This window comes from Stegastes partitus, unplaced genomic scaffold (assembly GCF_000690725.1).
Source record: "Stegastes partitus isolate 25-593 unplaced genomic scaffold, Stegastes_partitus-1.0.2 Scaffold581, whole genome shotgun sequence".
Taxonomy (NCBI): Eukaryota; Metazoa; Chordata; class Actinopteri; family Pomacentridae; genus Stegastes; species Stegastes partitus.
The window spans coordinates 239,203-261,437 of NW_007578312.1; the positions used below are offsets into that span (position 1 = coordinate 239,203).

Sequence of the window (22,235 nt, forward strand, 5' to 3'; positions counted from 1 at the left end):
GAGAAAGGTAGTCATGACAAGTCTCCTTCTGGCAGCGAGGTGAAAACATTGCTTATTTCTAAAATAAAAACCTAGCTTTAATCTGAGTTTTTTGACAAATCTATCCAAATGAGTGGAAAAGGTTAGTCTGGAATCAAGCCAAACCCCAAGGTATTTATAGGAATCCACTAGTTCTATGCATTTTCCCTCAGAAGTGGAGATGTTAGGAGCAGGAGGCCTAGAGTGTGATCTAGAGAAATGCATAACTTTTGTTTACTCACATTTAAGACCAGCTTAAGGTTTTTAAAGTCGGCCTGAATCAAAGTAAACAATTTTTGTAAGTGGTGGAAAGCGCACGACAGAGAGGAAGCACAAGAATAAACAATTGTATCATCAGCGTACAGATGAAAGTTAGAAGAATCAGAATCTGTTATATCTCTGCCAATGTTGTTGATATAGATCATGAACAAGATGGGTCCCAGAATGGAACCTTGGGGCACACCCCGAGCAATTGACTTAGGAGATGACCTCTGCCCATCGACAAGGACTGGCTGGGACCTGTCCGAAAGATAACTAGCGAACCAATTAACCAAATTGAGACTCAAACCAATATCATGAAGCCTATTAATTAAGATGGTGTGGTCCACAGAGTCAAATGCCTTGGATAAATCAATAAACACTGCTGCACAGTGTTTATTATTATCAAGGTTTTGAGTTAAGTCATTCAGCACTTTGGAGACAGCAGTTATTATGCTGTGACCAGATCTAAAGCCAGACTGAACAGAGTTAAGCTGACTACTTTTTAATAAAAACTCCTTTAACTGATCATTCACCAGGGATTCCATAATTTTAGCAACCACTGAGAGTTTTGAAATTGGCCGATAGTTGTCAACGTTAGTGGGATCCCCTCCTTTAAAAATGGGCAAAACATATGTCTCCTTCCAAGATTTAGGGATAGAATTAGTGGAGAGGGATACATTAAAAATATATGCCAGTGGTTCAGCTATAAGTTCAGCTGAGAGTCTCAGGAGATAGGGTTTCAGACCATCAGGGCCTGGAGGCTTCTTAGGGTCAATAGCTTTTAAAGCCTTAAGGACACAGGCAGCAGAAGTGTGTTCAAAAGCAAAACTATGGGAACCTGGAGCCTCTTCAACCGTAGAAGAGCTGGGCAGGACATTAGATTTCAAACCAGGAAACAAGCGATCAAACAAGTATCCGGCAGAAACAAAGTGTTCATTAAAAAGATCTACAATAGATTGCTTATCCGTTATTGCCTGGGAACAATGAATAATTAGTTGGGGTAGTGAAACAGAAGCAGAAGGATTTAGAGACTTAATCGTTTTCCAGAATTTAGAGGGGTTGTTCAAGTTTTCAGATGTCAATTTGAGATAATATTCAGATATGAGTTTCCTGATGGAGGCAGTACATTTGTTCCGGAGACACCGGAATCTGGACCAATGAAAAGCAGAATTTAATTCTCTGGCTTTGGCCTAAGCTTGGTTTCGAGCATGAATTAAATTTAAGCAAACCTTTAGCCAAACAAGACAAAGATAAGCAGGTAACCACTGTGACAGACACAAATAACAGAGGGTTACCCAGCTAACCAGTCCCCTAACCTACCCTGACCTCAACCACTAGTCCCAGCAGACCATCCTTCATCCATCTCTCTGGTTAATACAATTTAACTCATCCTTAACTAGAGCATTTCCCTCACAAGTTGGCGCCTCTTGCTGTCCTTTTAATTTAATTTTGGCTTCAAATCCAAAGGAAGGTAGTAGGGATTATGAAGCAGAGCAGAAAGAAAGAAAATCAACACCAGGTCATTAGAAGTTTCTTAGAAGCCCATTTGCCTTGTGCTTTGCTTCTTTTCTTCTTCTCTGCCTTCATGTGGATCATCACACAAGCTGCTGCACCCACAGCTTTCATTACTTCCCATAGAAGCTCAAAACACAAACAGAACAGCTTGTTGCTATCATTCAGTAGACGAGAGATAATCAGATCTGAATTTCTCTCTATGAGCACTACTTGTGCTTTTAATATGTCACATGTTTACCAGTGAGATCTGCAGACCTTCACTGAGGCTTTACTTTTTTACAAGGGTTGCACCAGGGAGCAGTTTTTTTCTGCTCCTGTCCTGAGTCTTTTCAGTATTTTTCTAATCGTACCATGTGCCTTCACGGAAAGAGAGGCAGGGACGCTTATAATGTAGTTAGAGATGCATAATGCTGACTTATTCTCCTGTGATACTGATTCTGATACCTTAACTTTGCTGAATATCTACCCAGTGCTCTTTTTCCTCAAGTAATTTAAAATCTGTGCACTTTACTGAATGAAACTGATTTGATTTTATGTGTAAGATATCATGAAAATACTGAAGAGATTAATATCTGATAGTAAATATTAAAAAATAAGTCAAATCTGTAACTGGCAGTTTTTCTTTTGGTGCTGCTTTTTCACTTGACAGCCTCCTCTGACCAAATAAAATTAAAATTTTAAAACAACAGTCACAAAGATGTTTATGAAGTATTTGCAATGGAGCTATGACAGCAATGGGCCAACTACTGGTTTTAAAACAAATAGTTCTTTTCATTTATTTGGCCGCTTTGCATGGGTAATGTTAACTCACAATAATATCAATAATAATAACAGATTACCATGGTAAGCTTTGAGTTTTAAAATCTATCGTAAGAACTGCCTGTCTTCCTGAAGAGTTTCTTTGATCAGTACAGATTGTCAGCTCAGGGAATATGTCATATCTGCAAACTTTTTTTTTTTTTTTTTTTTTTAGCCTTTTTACTAGTAATTCAGTTAAACAAAACTGTGCAGTTGTAGTAGCACAAGCTATATGCTTTGCATTGCCATAGAAAACTATATGATTTTAGTTGGTGGTGCAGAAAAAGTATAGATTAGTTGTTGTGTCTGTTCCTCTGGTATTTATCACAGAAATTCTTCAGTCAATAGCAATAATGTACTATGATTTGACCAAATACTGAAGAGATTTCCACTTGCCTTTCATTGGGGGACAGTGTCAGACCTAAATGCACTTCTTCAATAACATGTGTAAATGAACAAAATTAAAAGTTAAAGAGCGATAATGTGCACTTGTCATGTTTGAAATAAGCAGCTGCACTGAAAGTGCACTGAGAGAGGAAATAAATATATTTGCCTATGTGATTAACAGTTTTCTAGCAGCATTCCTCTCTCACATATTTTGCAATAATTGTATTATTTTTATATATCTTTATTTTTCATACCTTTCCAATTATAACTCCTCGTTCCTCTTGACTGAAATAGGTTGCACATCATTGGTCAGTTTTTTGCAAAAGAAGAGTTCATGATGCCGTCTTCACTTAAATGCGCACAGAGGCAACAGTTTTAGGTTTTGTTGAACAAAGAAAGTCTGGCTTTCTTGAACTTGGCTTGCTTACCCCTCGGATCCAGTTCATAAGGTTGATCCTGCCATAAATCAAGAAACACACTGTAATTTAGTGTCACGATTGACCATGTTTTGCATTGTAATCCAGACAAGAAGGTCCCAACTAAAAACAATCTTTTATGTACTATGCTGTTGTCATTAGTTTCATCAAGGAGTAAAGAACAAAGCCTGATTCTGTCATTCAAGTCTACTGATGAGTATTAATGCTAAAACTGACCCTTAGTCTTCTGTCTGTTGTTTTGCTTTTCGGATGTTGAATGAATGAATTGCATCTCTTGAGATTAAATAGGTTTAATGTGCAGAAATTCTCCTGAATAGTTTGATCTAAGTGTCAGATAAACCTGAATGAAATCTGAGGGAAGCTGTTGGATCTTACAGTATTTTTTTTTGTCACACAGTACACACTCATTTTTTTTCAGACTTGCAGCTTATGAGCCCTTTCCCTTCAAACAGAATTTGACGTTATATGACTGAATTAATGAGGTGATGATGTCAAATTTTATAGCTGGCATGTTTATGCTTCAAGTCCATTGGTGTGATGGGGTAAATAAATTAAATCTACTGTTCTTTTTGTGTTTGTAAACAGCTAGAATCTAACACAGTGTATACTTTTGTCTTTTGTCAATTGGATTTATTGAAAAAAACATGATAAGATGTTTGGTAACTGGTTGTAATATCTTGTAATTCCACATGATCTGCTTGTGTTGGAATTGTTGGACAATGTCAGAATAATTGAATTCTCTTTGCCACCAGTACATCAAAGAGTTCTACAATGAGACGTTGATAGAGACATATGACTTTGCTCCACATGAGGAACTTCTCACTGTCTTGTACTCGCTCACTGTGTCAATCTTTGCCATTGGTGGGATGACCGGAGCTCTGCTAGTGGGCAGACTAGTGACCAAATTTGGAAGGTTAGTGTGTATGTCGATGAATTACATGTTTGTGTTGATAAAATGCTGTTAACTTGTGCTTCTGATATTTACAAATATCCCATCGTTGAGAAAATTGTGTTTTAAGAGTCACTGGTTCCAAACAGGAAAGGGACGCTGGTCAAATCCACTGGTCTGGTGTTTATCGGAGGAGCTCTGATGGGCTTCAGCAGATGGTGCAGAAATCCTGTGATGATCATCATCGGACGCTTCATCACAGGAATCCATTCAGGTAGAAAGATTCCTGGATGACCAGAATGAATTCCAGTGTGAATTATGTACCCTTATTTATTTATTTTGTATTTTCTCATTTATTTCTATTTTATTACTTCCCTTATTGTTATTATTACCCTTGCCTGTCATAGTCAAATTTCTTTATAAAGTTGAAGTGCTATACAATTTAAATAGCAGGTCATAAAACACACCAAAAAACACAATAACTAAAAGACAAATGTGAGTAAAAGAAGGCAGTGAATATATTGGAATAAAAACATGTTTTTATACGGAGTGGTAATAATGACCTGAACAAGTATTTGTGGACGTGTGCTGCTGAGTTTTTTATCCAGGTCACCCTTGTGAAAGAGGTTTCAATTTCATATGGGTCTTTTATCTGGTTAAACAAAGGTAAAATAAATAACTGTAGATCACTGAAACCTGGCACAACCATCTGGAATACTTCTCCCTCNTATATTGTCTATTATGGCTTTCTGTCTATTGAATCAAATGCTAACAAGAAGACATGGGTATTTAGCAGCAACATCTGGGCAGTTTTTGCATGAAAAATTAAACTGTTCAGCCTCTACAAAAGCTCATGACGTCTGCTCGGCACACACATACAAAGAATTACAATAATCTAACGGAGCGGTAATAATGACCTGAACAAGTATTTGTGGACGTGTGCTGCTGAGTTTTTTGTCCAGGTCACCCTTGTGAAAGAGGTTTCGATTTCATATGGGTCTTTTATCTGGTTAAACAAAGGTAAAATAAATAACTGTAGATCACTGAAACCTGGCACAACCATCTGGAATACTTCTCCCTCAATCAAGCTACCCCCTCAGGATACAAATATCTGGACCGACCCCGCTTCAACGGCTGACGTGGTGGTGTTTCCTCTATTTTCAAGGCCTTCATTGAACCCAAGATCATCTCCACTCCCTCTGCTGAATCATTTGAACATATTGCTTTCAAAGTCCTGTCACCTACCCCCATTGTTATTGTTGTTATTTACCGAGCCCCCCAAGCCAAATCCATCATTCCTTTCTGATTTCTCTGATTTTGTCACTCATTTATCTGCCATCTCGTCCTCAGTTTTACTTCTTGGTGACTTCAATTTCCATATCGACAACAAAAACTGTAAACATTCCTCTGACTTCTTGGACCTCCTCAATTGCCTCAACCTAACCCAGCATGTCAATTTCCCCACCCACTCCCATGGCCATACTCTAGTCTGCTCTACTGGTCTCACCATCCAGAAACTCTCCAGCCACATCTCCGACAACCTGGCCACGGTTTTTCATATCCACTTTCTCACCCCCATCTTAAAAGAAAAGCGCACGATAATCTTCAGAAACGTTAAATCCATCTCACCCCAAGACTTCTCTGCCTTACTCAGCTCTGCCATAGCTTCGTCCCCCCCTTCATCATTGGATGACCCTGACTACCTCACTAACTATTATAATAACTCTCTCTCTACTTGCCTAAACAAACTAGCTCCTTTAAAAAACAAAACCGTTTCTTTTACACACTCAGCCCCCTGGTTCACTCCTGACCTCCATAATCTAAAATCACAAAAACGCCAGCTTGAAAGACTTCACAAGAAAACCGGACTCACAGTTCATCTCCAAGCTTACACGGACCACCTCCAACTGTACAAAGCTGTCCTTATTCACGCCCGCTCCAACTATTACTCAAACCTTATTCACACCACTCTTTTCCACTGTCAATAAACTCCTCAATCCCAGTGACAACACCTCAAACTCATTTACTGCTGACAAATGCAATTCTTTCCTCTCATTCTTGCAATCAAAAATTGACTCCATTTATAACTCCCTATCTGCTTCCCCTACCTCCCATGTCTCCCCCCCACTCGACTCCGATTATCACTTCTCCTCTCTCTAATTTGTCACCCATCTCCCCAGCTGATCTGACCAAAATCATTACCACCATGAACTCCTCCACCTGCACTCTCGACCCCATCCCATCCATTCTTGTTAAACACTGTGTTCCCACCATCTCTCCGCTTATCATTAAAATTGTAAACTTGTCCCTTACCTCCTCCACTGTCCCTCATTCTCTTAAACTGGCTGCCATGACCCCAAATCCTCAAAAAACCTGGACTCAGTCCTGACAATATCAGTAACTTTCGGCCCATTTCCAACCTTCCTTTTCTCTCTAAGATTCTGGAAAGAACTGTTGCCTCCCAAATCAAAACCCATCTCACTGACAATGACCGCTATGAACAATTTCAATCTGGATTCCGGCCTCACCACAGCACAACAGCCCTCCTTAAAATCTCCAATGACCTCCTCCTCTCCGCTGATGCTGGCTTTCTCTCCATTCTCATCCTCCTGGACCTCACTGCCGCCTTTGACACTATCAGTCACTCCATCCTACTCTCCCGATTACAATCCCTTCTCCACATCACTGGTAATGCCCTTACCTGGCTAACGTTATATCTTGCAGACCAGAAACAATTCATCAATATTAATAACTGCTCTTCCTCTCCTGCCCCCCTGTCCCAAGGTGTACCCCAGGGTTCGGTGCTTGGTCCTCTCCTTTTCATTCTCTACCTCCTACCCCTTGGCCAGATCATTCGTCATCATGGTCTCCATTTCCATTGTTACACTGATGACATCAAACTTAACTCCAGTAAATCTGACATTCTCATCATTGGTCCCAATTCCCTCACCTCTACAGTTCAAGATTTTCATCTTTCATTCGATAACTCCTCCCTGTCACCCTCGCCCCATTGCCGTAACCTAGGAGTCATTTTCAACACCAAACTCACCTTCACCAAACACATAAATTCTGTTTCTACCTTCATCCACGCCTTCATTACATCATGCATTGATTACTGCAATAGCATCCTCTTCGGTACCACCACCAACCTCCTCAATAGACTCCAATACATCCAAAACTCTGCTGCCTGCCTCCTCACCCACACCTGCTCCTGAGACTACATCAACCCTTCTTCAAATCCTTCACTGGCTTCCCATCCCATACCGCATCAATTTCAAAATCCTTCTACTCACCGATAAAGCGCTCCATAATCAGGCCCCCTCTTACCTCAAAGACATGCTCCACCCCTACACACCTTCACGTACCCTCCGCTCCAAAAATTCCAACCTCTTGATCGTTCCCAGGACCAAGCACCGGACCTGGGGGGGATAGGGCCTTTTCTGTCGCCGTCCCCACCCTCTGGAACTCTCTCCCACAACATATTCGAGACACCTCAGACCCAGTAATATTCAAATCTAAATTAAAAACTCATCTGTTCCGCTCCACTTTTCCCACCTAGGCCTAGGCTTTATCTTGATATTTAGTGTTGTTTTTATCTGCTTGCTGTATTTCTAGATTGTCTACCTTTGTATTTGTTGCTTATTGCTTATTGTCCTGTGAAGCGTCTTTGAGTTCATGAAAAGAGCTATACAAATAAAATGAATTATTATTAAATAAAAAACTTTGTCTTTGGGATAGCGAGATGGGCCTTTACCTTGGTGAAAGTCTTCACTGAAAACAGCACTTTTTTCATTTCTTTCTCTCTCTCTCTCTCTCTCTCTCTCTCTCTCTCTCTCTCTTTTTTTTTTAACACTGAGCTAATCTGTAGTCAAATCAGAAGGAGCTTTTGGGGTTTTTTGTTTTTAATTTATTTTTGTATTTTATTTTAAATTTTCTTTCATTCATTCATTCATTCATTCATTCATTCATTCATTCATACATACATACATTCATTTATTTGCAAAAGATTGCTTTTTATAAAACCCAAAGTACCATTAGAGCCATTCAAAGGGCCTGATTGACCAAAGATACCAATCTCTGTCTTGTTTTTATTAAGACTGACGAAGTTTAAATCTATTAGTGGAGGCACTTTAAATTAAAAATATTATATTTAGCTGCATGTTTGGTTTTTATAACCTTTAATTAGGTCTTTGACTTGAACCTGTTGATTTGCAGTTTACATTGGTGCCTTTCATGTCTGTCATGTCATGCCCAGTGTAATTACACTTTTCTTTCTTCAACAGGGATTTCTCTCAGCGTGGTACCATTGTACCTTGGTGAGATTGCCCCGAAGAACCTGCGAGGCTTCCTGGGCCTCGTTCCCAGCATCCACATTTGTCTTGGAGTATTCATCGCTCAGGTCCTGGGCCTCTCTGAGCTGCTGGGAAAGGTACTGACATCACAGGCTTTAACTACTGTGCTGGTCAACTATCCTGAATCTTTGAAGAAATCCAGGTTTATATTCTGGATTGTTAACTTGTGCCTGATCTTGCTGCAAGTTGAGGGTTTGTGAACCAGAATGATCAGCAGCACAAGCAGCACTTTAAGCCACCAAACTAAGTCATGAATGGGCGAACAGCATTTTGTTTTGTATGTATGGTTGTACACAAGAAATGACAATAATCTTAAATCTTGAAGTCACAGACCTCAAAAAACTATAAAATTCTCCTCTCATATCTGAATTTGACAGCATTTGAGCACACAAGCACTTTGATGTCGCATCACAAATCACTAATAACCCTGAATAAGTTACTTCATGCTGCATGTGAACAGGCTGCTCTAGAATTAGATGCTTTTTTCGCCTGTATCTGGTAACATTTGATCTTTCTATCTGCCCACTTACAGTATGTCCAATGTGCAGAACAGCTTCACAGAAAGATGAAGTTAAAGAAAATATTCTGCCACATTTTATGACTTTCTGCTCTTCATCTCATATACTTAGACTACATGATATTGGAATAGGGTGAGATGCTGACTGTTACTTTTATTTAACTCTCTAATAAATAATGAGTATTTTAATTTAAATGTAATTTGTTAGTTCGTTCGTTTTTAAAATGTAATTCTAAATTTGAAGATTTCTGTGAACTTTTAACATATATATATATATTTGTCATTCAAAATATGCGTCTTTTCTTTTCTTTTTTTCTTTTTTTTTTTGTCGAAAGCGACTACCGACAAATCTAGGGACTCTTTCTGGTGTTACTGGTGACATTCCTGGTGTTTTGGAGACGGACGTGAAAATTCGTATCGTTCTGTAGTTACTGTCCTCCGCGAGCAGCGGTGCTGCCTTGAGCTTCTCAGGAGTCTGGTCAGCAGACCAGCTGCAGTCAGAGGGCCAGCCAGACGTCAATTTTACTTTGCTGCAGGTGGATAATTTAAGATCGACAGGAGGACTCAAATAGACATTGAGTATTTTATTTCAAAATAACCTTCAATCCAGCGTCTTTTTTTTTTTTTTGAGTTCAAGATGTTTTTGTTGCATACAGAAATTTTTTTTTTTCTCTGTGGCAGTTCATTGATTTCATAAATGCAACACACTATAGTTTTTTGTATACATAGCATAAAGGTAAAAACGATATATACAGTGTTATCTTCATTTTAGATGTCAAAAGGGTTTTGTGGCTCCTGATGTGTTCTTTTCCATGGGAAACTCGTCCAAATGGCTCTTTGAGTGTTTAAGGTTGCCGACCCCTGATTTAGACACTAAAAACTCATCTCTGTGTTTCAAAGTTACATATTTAGAAGTTAAAATAATTCCCTTCCAATGGCTGAGATGTAACGCTACGTCATTGCTTTCCCATCCCTATCTCCACTCACTCCGCCTACTCGGCTCGAGCACACCAGCTCACCTAGGACTCAAAAACTACCCTGAGCTACTCAATAGCAAGTAGTGATATTGGAGTAAATCGGTCATACATATTTGAACTGGAAACCAAATTTGAAGAAGAATATTTACACAGAAAGCTCCACCCTGCAAGTTGAGGATTGGTTCCAAGTTTGTTACATGTGAAACCTTGGAAGTGTAAATCTGTGTTTTTGAGATGGTCTTTAATACACTGTAGTTTCTAGGTTGAAGTGAAATGTCTTCCAGCATATAAAAAACAGTGTATGGACATGCTAACAAGGTAAAACAAAATAAGGTGACATGTTTTACCCCACACAGGAAGAGCACTGGCCCCTGCTCCTGTCCCTTGTGGTGTTTCCTACCATAATCCAGCTGATGCTGTTGCCATGGTTTCCAGAGAGTCCACGGTACCTGCTGATAGAGAAGGGAAACGTGCACGCCACCATCACAGGTTAGAAAGTATGCTCTTTATCCGCTTATCTCCTGAAATATGCCTTAAACTCGAACTACAGCTGAGAGCTCTTCCCACTGGGCGTTCGGGGATTTTGATAGTTGTTGATGTCCAGACTGGTGTTTCTTTCTGTCCTGTAGCCCTGAAGTGGTTCCGCACTAAAGGAAACATCCAGGCTGAGGTTGAGGAGATGCAGGAGGAGCAGCGTTCTCTGTCCTCCATCCACACCCTCTCTGTCCGCAACCTGCTCATGGACCGCTGCGTCCGCTGGCAGGTCATCACCATTGCGGTGGTCAACATCGGCATGCAACTGTCTGGAATTGATGCGGTGAGCGGGACTAGTATTGAGGGTTTCTTCTGCCTGTTTGAGTGTGTGAGCTCATATTTTGACTGTGCAACAACTGTGCAGTTTTTATATGAGAGTGATGGCTCATAGTAATACAGTTCCCAGCTGTGCTCCTCCCATCTGTCCATACATCCCACAAACACCCACTGAATGATGGAGCAGGGGGCGACGTGACCACGCCTCATTATTTCCCGGTTCCTCTCCCTCAGTGTTACCTCACATATCAAGGCCCACCCATCCAAACGTAAAGTCAAACACATCTTTGTGCTCGTTGCTTCATATGGATGGAAGCTCCAGGCATGCTGGCTCATGTACTTGTACCGTTTCCCAGCAGTGGGACACCCCACTGAGTCTCTCGTCTCCAGCTGTTCCTGACAGGAACACTGGAAGGCTTCTAACATGCAGAAGAACCTGTGTGTCCAAATCTGTTGCACAAAAAAAAAGGGGGTTTCAAGAACAGACCTTTATAGTTTTATGACTTGAACAAAGAGAAATAAGTCAACAATGAGTTTTTTTCTGCTGTTACTGATGTAATTGTCTCGTTGTTCACATCATAAAGCAACAGCCCCACATGGCAACTTTTGTTGCTTTTCTTTGGTTTTTGCTTCCACCTCTACAAGAACTAGTAGGCCAGACAAGAAGACAAAGCATCTGCTGTAATCATAAATAAAAAACCACTAGCTAAACATGATGAAGATAAAGAAAATGCACAACAACAAAAAATAGATAAATACAATGCAAATTCTACCACTGTGCTGCCATAATTTCAAAGTTAAAGACATTTGCCAGGTAATATAGAATATTTTCCAACTAAATGTCACACATGACCTCTGTATCCTGCGGTCTGTATACTGTGGCAGTGGTTCCCTCAACGTAAACACAATCATCACCATTGCAAGTAGAGAACAAGCCAAACAAAAAGGACTCCATGTTTAGTGAGTCCTTTTGTTTGTTGTCAATCAGCTAACATTACAGTTTCATCAAAAAGTAAAAGAAGCCACTCAAACTATGAGAAAAACTAGAGAGGACCATACAATTTCAGAAACTGTGGGTAAATATGTGCTGAAAAATGAGGCGATCTGGGAATATTGCTTATCAACAGAAGGCAGCAATACAGATGCATTGAGACTGATGCTCAGCACCTACAGATTCCAAAATACTGAAATTAGAGGGGTTTTTTTTCTCTACAAAGAGAGATAAACTTAAATGAACTTTAAATTATTCTGGTTGCACTTGGTCCCCTCTTTAGTTTTCATTGTTGCAAGTTGTATATATGCACTTTTGCAGATGATGTTGCCCTTTTGGAATCAAATGGTCTAACATGGAAAAACAGTCTGTTGATTGAATATGACATGGGTGGAGGTGTGGTTATTTTAAGGCTGTGGTTTTCTCTTTTGCTTAAGGCATCTGGTTTACTTCAAGTCAAAAACTTAGTGGAAAGTGGAGTAGCTCAAGTATCAGTGTAAAGGGGGAAAGTAATCATGGCAGTGAGATACAGGCAGATTCTCAGTTTCTTGTAGCCTAAAGAGCTGATTGTTGCAAAATCCAGTTTTTCATTGTTTTTTAAAAAAATATATAATTATGTGGCTACAGTGAGTCTAGACACCCACAAAATATGAGAAACCACCATCCTCTTGTTTCTTTCCTTTCCCCATGAATCAGAAAGCACATCTCTGAATGAGCCATTCAGGTTTGCAACTGTTGTGGTCTTTGGTTTTAGCTTCAGCTTATTTTCAGTGTCTGTCTTCATAGGTTTGCCGTCCCATTTTTGTCTAGTTCCTGCCATTGTGATTTCTTGATTGTTTCCACCTGTACCCAGTGACACAGCCTTGGGTTTCTCTCTCTTTTTTGTGCTACTTCTTCTTTTCACCTGGCTTAGTGTTCTCTCCTGGTTTGTGCATTTAGTTTTCTGTAATGTTGTGGAAATTCTGGAAGAGGTGTTGATGTAGGATGAGGATCCCGACACAGAGAGACACACTGGATACTCAGATGACTTAGGTTGAAATAAGGTTTACTGATATATCAGGAGAAGTGACACTAACAGAACAGCAGTCCACGCATGCAATGCCAGCATCAATTCTAAAGATCCCTCTCACACCTTTAGTCTCATATCCTCCTTCAGTGGGAGTCACATCCAGATTTATGGGAGAAAGGGAAACAAAGATAAGTTGGCGCTTGTGTATCATCTGGCCTTGAGAGGTGCAGGCTGTCCTCCTACAGTGAGGTTTACGTGAGGTTAAGAATCTATAGATGTTACAGAGCGCACATCTGCTATAAGCACAACATTTATCTAAGGAAGTTAATCTGGGTTCAATATCTTCTCAATGAGGAAAGTAAGTTTTCCTTCACATGTAACCCTTTTGGTGTTCTATATTGTCATGTTGCAGTTTGTTCTCCATGCTTCAGCTACCATTCTGGTCTTTTGGTTGCCTTTCTCTAGTCCCTGTGCTTTTTAGATTATCCCTTTATTACCTTTTTTTGTTGTATTGGCGAATTAATAAAGCTTCTTTTTGTTTTTGAAACCTGAAGTTTCTGTCTACATTTGAGTCTTTTCCAGACACTTCACATAACAGCAGCCTGTTGTGATGTCAGAACAGGATGAGCTCCTCCTCCTCTGGGCTCCTCTCTGCCTCTTATTCAATAGAATAGATGCAGAATGTTGCTCCTGCTGCCCTCTTCCTGAAAGAAGTTTGAGCAGCAGCAATTCAGTCGGATTTAAAGCTACAGACACTGAAACAGCCTGTTTGAAGCAGGACTAAAACCAGGTGTACTATAGACATTGTAGAATAAGTCATTTGCTCAGTATTTGGAGCTGAAACTTGACATACACATTATTGGGACATGTGAGACTTACATTAACTTGTTAACAGCTATACACAAAAATTGTCCTGGACAGAGTGAGGAGCCAAACGATCCAGGAAGACCTTTGGGTTAAGACATTTGTTCTTTGAATTTAAAAGATTCAGATGGGAAAGCTGGGAAAACATCACTCAGTTGGTTTGTGAACAGCTTGGATTTAGCCTGGACCCATGGTGCCTGCACTCAAACCTCACCAAGCTCAACATATTACCTTGTCATAATGTTGCGTCTTAAACGTTGACAGTTGCTGTCTGTAGTGTGAAATGAGCTGTCATATATCTATGCACTCTCAGTAGCTAAAGTTTGTAACAAAATTGCGCAGAGGATTTTGGGTCAGAATGGCCAGAAAAAACATGTTGGGTTGCATTCTGCAGAATCAGTCTGGATGTAGTAGAATGTCCTGGTATTTTGTCAATCTACATGTGACATACTATGTATTGGGATGTCTAAAATCTGTTTCTTGTATACTGTATAGTATGGTAGTATGGGTATTAGAGGTCACTCTATGATTCTGGATGGATGAGGAAATCTACTTAACTACCCCTTTGGTTGAGCTGTGAATGAACCATTGTTGTGTATGCAAACAAGATAACTTATCTGATAGAAATGACACATTTACGGGAAGCTTTCAGTTCACTGAGGAGGAATTTTAGCCCATTTCTGAAGACGATTTATATTTTTCAAAACTGGTCCCAATTCTTTAAATTGGTTGTGCTTGCGTAGGCTCTCTGCTTTGATAAAGACGTGTGCATGCATAGTTTAATGCTGCAATGGTGATGAAACACTATATGTTTGGTTACTAAATCAACAAGACAGCATTTAACTGCACCGATCACAAGCTTGTCCACACCTCATCAATGATGGATGTTGCATCAGCAAAGTGTGATTAATGAGAACACACAAATTAATTTCAAGGGGAGCACTTGTCAAGAGTCCATACTGATGAAACGCTGGATCTCAAATGCATGAATGATGGTCTTCCTGATGATAATGATCACTGTGATGAATCATGTGGAAGCATCAAAGAAGCAGAGCGACTTTTTGGCTCCTCATGAAAACAAGACAAACTTTGATTTTCAGTGTGAGTGTTCTGTCTGTCTACAGTCCAGCATATTCGTCATGTCAATAAACTTCCTTTTATGCCAATTTCAGATCTGGTTCTACACAAATGACATATTTAAGAATGCAGGAATCCCAGAACCTCATATTCAGTACACAACAGTAGGAACTGGTGCCATCGAGGTCATCTCAGGGATGCTAGGGGTGAGTAGACATTATCACACTTTTAACAATGTAAGATGATGTTATTGTGACACTATTTTGTTTCTTTTCTTTCTTTTTAAATGGCACAACTGAAACAACAGGTGAATTGATGAACTAAGAGATTCAGTCATCAGTCAAATGTGCCAAACTAACTAATGTGAATAAAGAAGTATTACAGGTGACAGAATATGATGCTATTCTCTGTTTAGTATTGGAAAACAAATATATTTTGAGCTTTTTCACCAGTTGTAAGGCAACATTAACTACACTGGTGACTTGATTCAAAAAGCACAAGTTTTACTAATTTTATAGGCTGAATTGGTAGCTGCTGAGATGTTAAAAAAAAACAGCAGATCAATCCATTTTAATTCATTCTAATAACAACGTGGATTGATCATATCTTTTCTTAGCTGTTGTCTTTCTCTGCTCAAAATCAATATGTTGATCTTTTTACCCAAAGAACTGAAAACAGATCATGACAGAGATTATTTTAACCTGAAGCTGAAACTGTTTTCGAATATGGATCAGCCATCCAGTCATGATCAGATACTTTAGATTTTTATGTTTTTTTATTGTACCATTTTGGGTTTATTCCCATTCTGTAAATTCTTTTTTGGCTGTCTATTAGCAAAGAGGCTCATCGAAAAAAGGACATTGCAGGTTTGGTTATTAATACTGTGGTACTGTATGTGACACTGTGTTTTCTTTTAAACATGAAGTCAATAAATTGTTTAGTGGCATTTTGTTGTGCTTTTAAAAAAAAAATCTACTTTTTATCAACCAAACACATTAATAGTTGATGTGATGTAATATGTCAAGATTTAGCCCCAAAATACTAATTACAGTGGATTTAAATGTTACATAAATATGCAACATACTCCATCTATATTGTCTCTGCTGCACAAGTAAACATGAAACAGGCAGAAGATACTTTTTTCTTTTTAAAGATATCATCTTTTTCTGGTTATTTATTTATAAGTGCTACATATTGTAAATATACAACTGCCACTACCTCTGTCCAATATCCACTCTGTGCAATATACACTGTGTTCATGCTTATTATTTAATTTCATATATATATCTTTTATATTGTATCTAGTTGTTTACAAAGTTTTATTATTTAGTTTTTGCACTGAAAGGCCTGCACCTTACTTTTCGTTGTACTCGTTGCAATGACAATAAAACAAATCTGAATCTGAATCTGAATTTGATGGTATCTAATATTCTCAATCATTCACATCTCGTCCCGCTTCTGTGTCCATCATTTAGTGTTTCACGATCGAGCGTCTGGGCAGAAGACCTCTGATGATCGGTGGCTTCCTCTTCATGGGACTCTGCTGTGCTGGAATCACTGTGTCCGTCCTCTTCCAGGTATGGGTCACTTAACGTCCTGCTGGTGTAGGAATATTTTACATTAATTTGCAGATTAAGGTGGGAGCAAAGGGTGCATTGCTTGAAACAGGGCTGAGGACATTGACTCATTTACATAAACTAATATTTGTATGTAATTTATGATTTAAACCCACCCATAAGTGAACTTTTTTTGCATGAATCTATAAGAACAACATTGTAAGTGTAAAATGATAGACATTAGCTGGATGATTGGCAAAAAAAAAATACATATGTCATCTTCAATAAGTTTAGAAATCCATCATTTGCCCCTATTACTGTCATGTTTGTAATTGTAAATAACCGTACAAGCAAGAAAGCAATTATGTATAACCATGAAGTAAATGTCAGGAGCCCCATGTGACACTAATCACATTTCTAATGTTACATATAATCACAGTGATTGAGTATAGTTAAATGAATAATTAATAACAAAGTGTTTACTGTATGTTTACCCAATCGCAGGCGCAGCTGTCCTTCATGCGCTACATCAGTGTGGGCTGTGTTGTCGGAATTATTGCCGGCTTCTGCATAGGTCCAGGTAAAAACTTCCCTCTGCATCCTCCAAGAAAATTCTCAAACACTTAAACCGAGCTCATGCATAACAGTCCTGTGTATAAGGTAACACTGCTCCCTGCTGGAAACTCGCACAATAACAGTCACCGGAGCTCAAAAACCAGCCTCCCCTCCCTCCACACTCCTCCTCTGACTGTGTATTTCATTAGTGTTGTAAATTAGAAAATCCTAACTGCCACACTACATCCATTCCCGCAACCATTTGTACACTGGATGAGATGAGCGAAGTGAATTACAAGGCGATAGTTTACAACGTTGAGGGAGCCACGTCGAGCGGACCTGCGAGGATGATGACTCGGGACGAGTCTGGTTTACATAATGTCATTCGTCAAACCGACAAAATCTATACCTCAGCATACGGATGAAGATTTCTGTTTGCTGCAATAATTAGACTTTTAATGGCTCATTGTTCATAAGCTAGCTGTGATGAATACGGTTTCCTTCAGACGAAACCTTGCTTGCACAATGACGCCCTCCCTTATACATACCGCAGATGCTGACAGATTATGGCCTAGTTTGACAATATTAAACCTTTTCTCTCCGCCATTATCCTGCACAGATAATGAGAACATCATTTGAAAAAGCTGATCATTAGAGCTTTTACTAATGCATATTTCTCCTTCATAGCCTTCACTTCTAACAATGAAGAATCATGTGTTTAAAGCTACGACAACATCTCGTAGATCCCGCACGTCAAACTAATGAATTGCACAAGTCTTAGTGATTCTGTTTCTTGTGGTTCCAAGTTGGAGTTTTGCCAACTTGACAAACACCTTCCTCTCTTGTCAGTCTATGATTACTGAGTAATAATGAACGCATAATTAAGTGCGCGCAGAAAAAGGAGCGCAATATAACAGCACTTGGGTTTGAGGAGTGTTTATCATTGTTATATCATCTTGTGTTTATTTTGACTGACTGCCAATGAATAGTCCTGAGTGGGAATATTGATAACGTAATTGAGAAATGAAGATGCTGGTGTTAATTTCACAACACCCAATAGATTCTTATAGCTGCACTGAGCGATTCAATGTGATTTCTTTTACGACGGGATGCATATTGGATCAAAGCAGTAGATTTGAATAACTTTGTGTCAGAATGTGACCTTTTGAAATAATAATAAGGTGTTTCTGTCTCTTCTGTACAGCTGGTGTTCCTTTCCTCATCACTGCAGAGCTGTTTAAGCAGTCGCACCGTCCGGCTGCCTACACCGTTGCCGGATGCCTCAACTGGTTGTCCAACTTCACCATCGGCTTTGTCTTTCCCTTCCTAGAGGTCAGAACAAACACATATCCCTCTTGCAATTCTGGGTATACAGATAATCTTCAAAGTCTTCACCCTGAAATTACCAAAATGCACGTAAATTGTAACAAACTGGGTCAAAACACTGTCAAAAGAGGAACTTTAGGGCCCGGATATGTTTATTTCAATATTTTGGCCTATTCGGCACTGACTATCTTGACGTTGCATCCAGACTCTGTGGCTTCCCTCACAGTGTCAGACTTGGGGCAGGTATGATATGGGCTGTGTGGTTTCGTTTGAATAGAGGTGACTCCCCAGATACCAATAAAAGTGCCAATTAAAACCCTGACCTTGCTGTCTGTCATTGTCCTCAGTGCTGTTCCGAGCAAACAGCCACAAAGTAAAGAGGATAATGAACTCGTCATTCGGAAAGTGACTGCGCCGCTCTACATTAATTCAACACAGATCCTATAAAACATGGGTTCTCTATGAGAGTACGTGTTTCTCGATCATGCTGTTTTTACTTTTACAGATATAGAACAACTTCATAGCTGTCAGAGGCCATATTTTTGTCATTCAGAGCTTATTTGGCCTCTAATCTTTGAAATAAGCTTGGCTGCATCCGCAAGGGGGAGGGGGCTGGAATCTATCCCAGCTGACTTGGACAGGTCGCCAGTCTATAGCAAGGCTACACTTAGAGACAGACAACCAAGCACACTCACATTCACACCTACGGACAATTTAGAATCACCAATCAACCTAAACATGTTTTTGGACCTTGTGGGAGGAAGCCAGAGAACCTGGAGAGAACCCACGCTGCACGGGAGAACATGCAAACTCCACGCAGAAAGATCTCGGGTGTCCTCACCCGGGATGCAAACCGGCAACCTTCTTGCTGTGAGGCAACGATGCTAATCACCGAGCCTCTTTGCAACCCACAATAAATCATAATAATAAAAAAAAGTAAAAACGAGACTTATATTTCTTAAAATATTTGTTTTCAAAAAGTGAAAGAAAAAAAACTGCATTGGCATGCACAGCATTTAACAAGTGTTTATGGGTGTTACCGGTTCTGGAAGAATACTAAAGACTCTGTATAATATTTATATTTTGCAACTTACATTTCAAATCTGTTTTCATTTTCGCCTCTTATCTGCTTTCATTAAACACAGCCTGCAGTTCAACCCAGTTCAGCAGCTAAAAAAGTCATGTGACTGATTGTCACAGTTGAGTCACTAATTGCTTCATGTGTTTTGCTGAGAAGCACAGAATTTTTCTATTTTTACAGAATCTGGTTGGTGCCAGCAACATATTTTGTGGCAATTGTCTTTAATGATACATAGAATTTAAAAATATTTGATGAAATATTATGGTTTTAAGCTCAGATTTGAATACGGTTTTGTGACAGAACTTTAGGGCTCCACACACAATGAGTTCAAGGGTATTGGAAAGTTAAAAATCCAATGACTCTTTCTGTTTTTACAGTTTCTGTCTCAGATAAATAGTATCATTTTGGTTCGGTGATTTTATTTTATTTTTTCAAACTTACCACTGGGTTTGGGGGTTTAGACGACTTAAGTTGCACAAGTTGACATTATTCATATTGACAATAGTCAGTTCAGTATTTTTAATATGAAACACATCATTTGTAATAACAACATTAATGCTGAATATCACTTTAATCCGCAGTTTTCTTCTTCTTTGCAGGTTTTAGCACCTTTTAGCTCATTGCTAAACTGTTTTGCTTCACTCTCTCTGCTCTTCCAGTGTCTTTCCTGCACAAAAATTAACAAAAACATTACTGAAAACCCACTGACAGACACAGTTAGTGAATAGTGGAAGATTTACCAGCTAAAGAGGCAGATATTTCCCTCAAGAGTTTGTCTGGGCCATAACAGACTCGAACAAAGAGTGGATATTTATCTTAGATTCCCAGGGTTGTCAGGAGCATTACTCTAAATGAATGCTAATGTTGTTCTGTGCCTGGTTGATGTGTCAATAAGCAACTGTTTGCAAAAAGCAGACAACTTTCTAAAGTGGTGGCATACCACTGGAAAAAAATGAATTATAGTTGCCTTAACATTTTAAAACGTCTGACCTTTAAGCTAAGCTGTCAATTAAACAATAGATTAATCCATTTACATCAGCCTACTTTTCATATTCTCAGATTGTAATATGCATTCAGTTCATGTTAATCTACTTTAATGAGCTTTTATCAGCTTCACTGCTTGTCTCTATGATGCTTTTGTATGACAACATAGCTTCAGCATTCCAAGGGCAGTTTCTACATCGAAATAAAGCAAGTCTTTGTTTTCTTTAATCATGTATTTTTATTATTTGTGTTCTTCCACCACAGATAGCCACAGGTCCTTACTGTTACCTGATCTTCTGTGCGATCTGCTTGGGAGTGGCCCTCTACACCATCTTCATCATCCCGGAGACCAAGAACAAAACCTTCATGGAGATCAGCCAGATGTTCGCCGCCAAGAACAACATCCCGGAAGAAGAGCTGACGTCCAGTGCTCATCTGAAAATGGCTATGATGAACGGCTACGGAGCCCTCGGCCAGCATGACGAAAGATAAGAGCGTTAATGATGTATAAAGGGAGGGGGAAAGTTGCCACCAGAGATCTGCTGCTTCACGTCCAATGCACACACAATGCACACAGCCATACACTCAAAATGAAATATCTCTTTTCACACACAAATTAACAGGCCATTTTTAGTCTCCTGCACATTATGCGAGACAGAATTCACACAGTCATGCGTTTCAAATCAGCCATCAGTCACATTTAAATCCATGTCTCAGAGTCGGAAAGGGTTTTTATGGGAGCCAAGTTGGCTTCTCACAGAAGTTTCTACGCTCTTAATTCTTTTGAACACATCTCATGATCATTTAATTGTCCACATTCAGTGTTGTCCTCTTGTTGCTCACTACAGAATGAATGTTTATTTAATTGACATAGCAACAACCCACCTGATGCAGTGCTTCCTTTGGCTTACCAGCGGAAGCTATGGAAGCCAAAAGTCACAAGACATCATGCAAATAAACCAATATTTACTATTAATGTACAGTTCAAGATGAATTCATCGACAACATACTTGTTTTATGTTGTCTTTCTTGTTGTCTTCACCGATTTTTGTGTCTCTTTTTATGCAAGAGAGCTGGATATTGTGGCTACTGTAGTAGTCATTTCATGTGTCTTATCCAAACATATGCACATGTATACAAATATTTATCACAAGTTTGTTCATTTATTATTTTTAAACTACTGTAGACGACTTTGACTAATATATGGTGGAGATATTAATATAAATGAAGATGCTCCAAAATAAAGGTGTTTTAATGTGATTTATTTTGTCTGTGGTCTATTATTATTATTGCTGTTTTGAGCTGAAAACTGTTTTTCTGATTAAGTCTTATAATCACAAGCAAACGTGCAAAATAGAAGCAAAGAACAATCTGGTTTGTATACAGGATGTTGTATTTTAGGTTTACCCTGCTATACCATCAAATGCAAAGCAGCACTTCTGAGTTATTGCGATACTTTAGCTTCTTTCGGGGCCTTTGTTTACTTCGCATTTGTATTTAGCAGTGATGATGCTGTAACAGAAAGCTGTCCCCATACGTGGAAAATTAAAGAGAAATATCATTATGTGGCATTAGTGCCTCTCACCAAAACTAGCATAAACAGAACAAAACAAACACTAGCAATTACAACACAAACACATCTGGAAAATAATATCCAATAAAACGTGGATTTTAGAGCTTCAACCAAAATGATTCCCAACACTGACATAATGGGAAAGAGAAAAAAAAGTAAAAAAAAAAAAAAAAAGCTAAGAGTCTGAAGAAGCTTTTTTACTTCAAAGGGCAACACTGGAACTGAAACTGTGGGCAAGGAAATAAAAACACTGCTATC

General features: G+C 39.2%; 1 protein-coding gene across 1 annotated transcript in view; it reads left to right on the forward strand.

Moving 5' to 3' along the window:
- slc2a15b (solute carrier family 2 member 15b) overlaps positions 1-21,664 on the forward strand; it is a 26,659-nt gene extending 4,995 nt beyond the window's left edge. The window contains exons 3-12 of the mRNA XM_008288932.1: positions 4,169-4,329; positions 4,455-4,579; positions 8,589-8,734; positions 10,508-10,640; positions 10,781-10,968; positions 14,998-15,108; positions 16,378-16,479; positions 16,963-17,038; positions 18,218-18,345; positions 20,669-21,664. Of these exons, the coding sequence (XP_008287154.1) occupies positions 4,169-4,329; positions 4,455-4,579; positions 8,589-8,734; positions 10,508-10,640; positions 10,781-10,968; positions 14,998-15,108; positions 16,378-16,479; positions 16,963-17,038; positions 18,218-18,345; positions 20,669-20,896 (1,398 nt within the window). The 3' untranslated portion in view covers positions 20,897-21,664. The remainder of the gene's footprint in view (positions 1-4,168; positions 4,330-4,454; positions 4,580-8,588; positions 8,735-10,507; positions 10,641-10,780; positions 10,969-14,997; positions 15,109-16,377; positions 16,480-16,962; positions 17,039-18,217; positions 18,346-20,668) is intronic.
- The last annotated feature ends 571 nt before the right edge of the window (positions 21,665-22,235 follow it).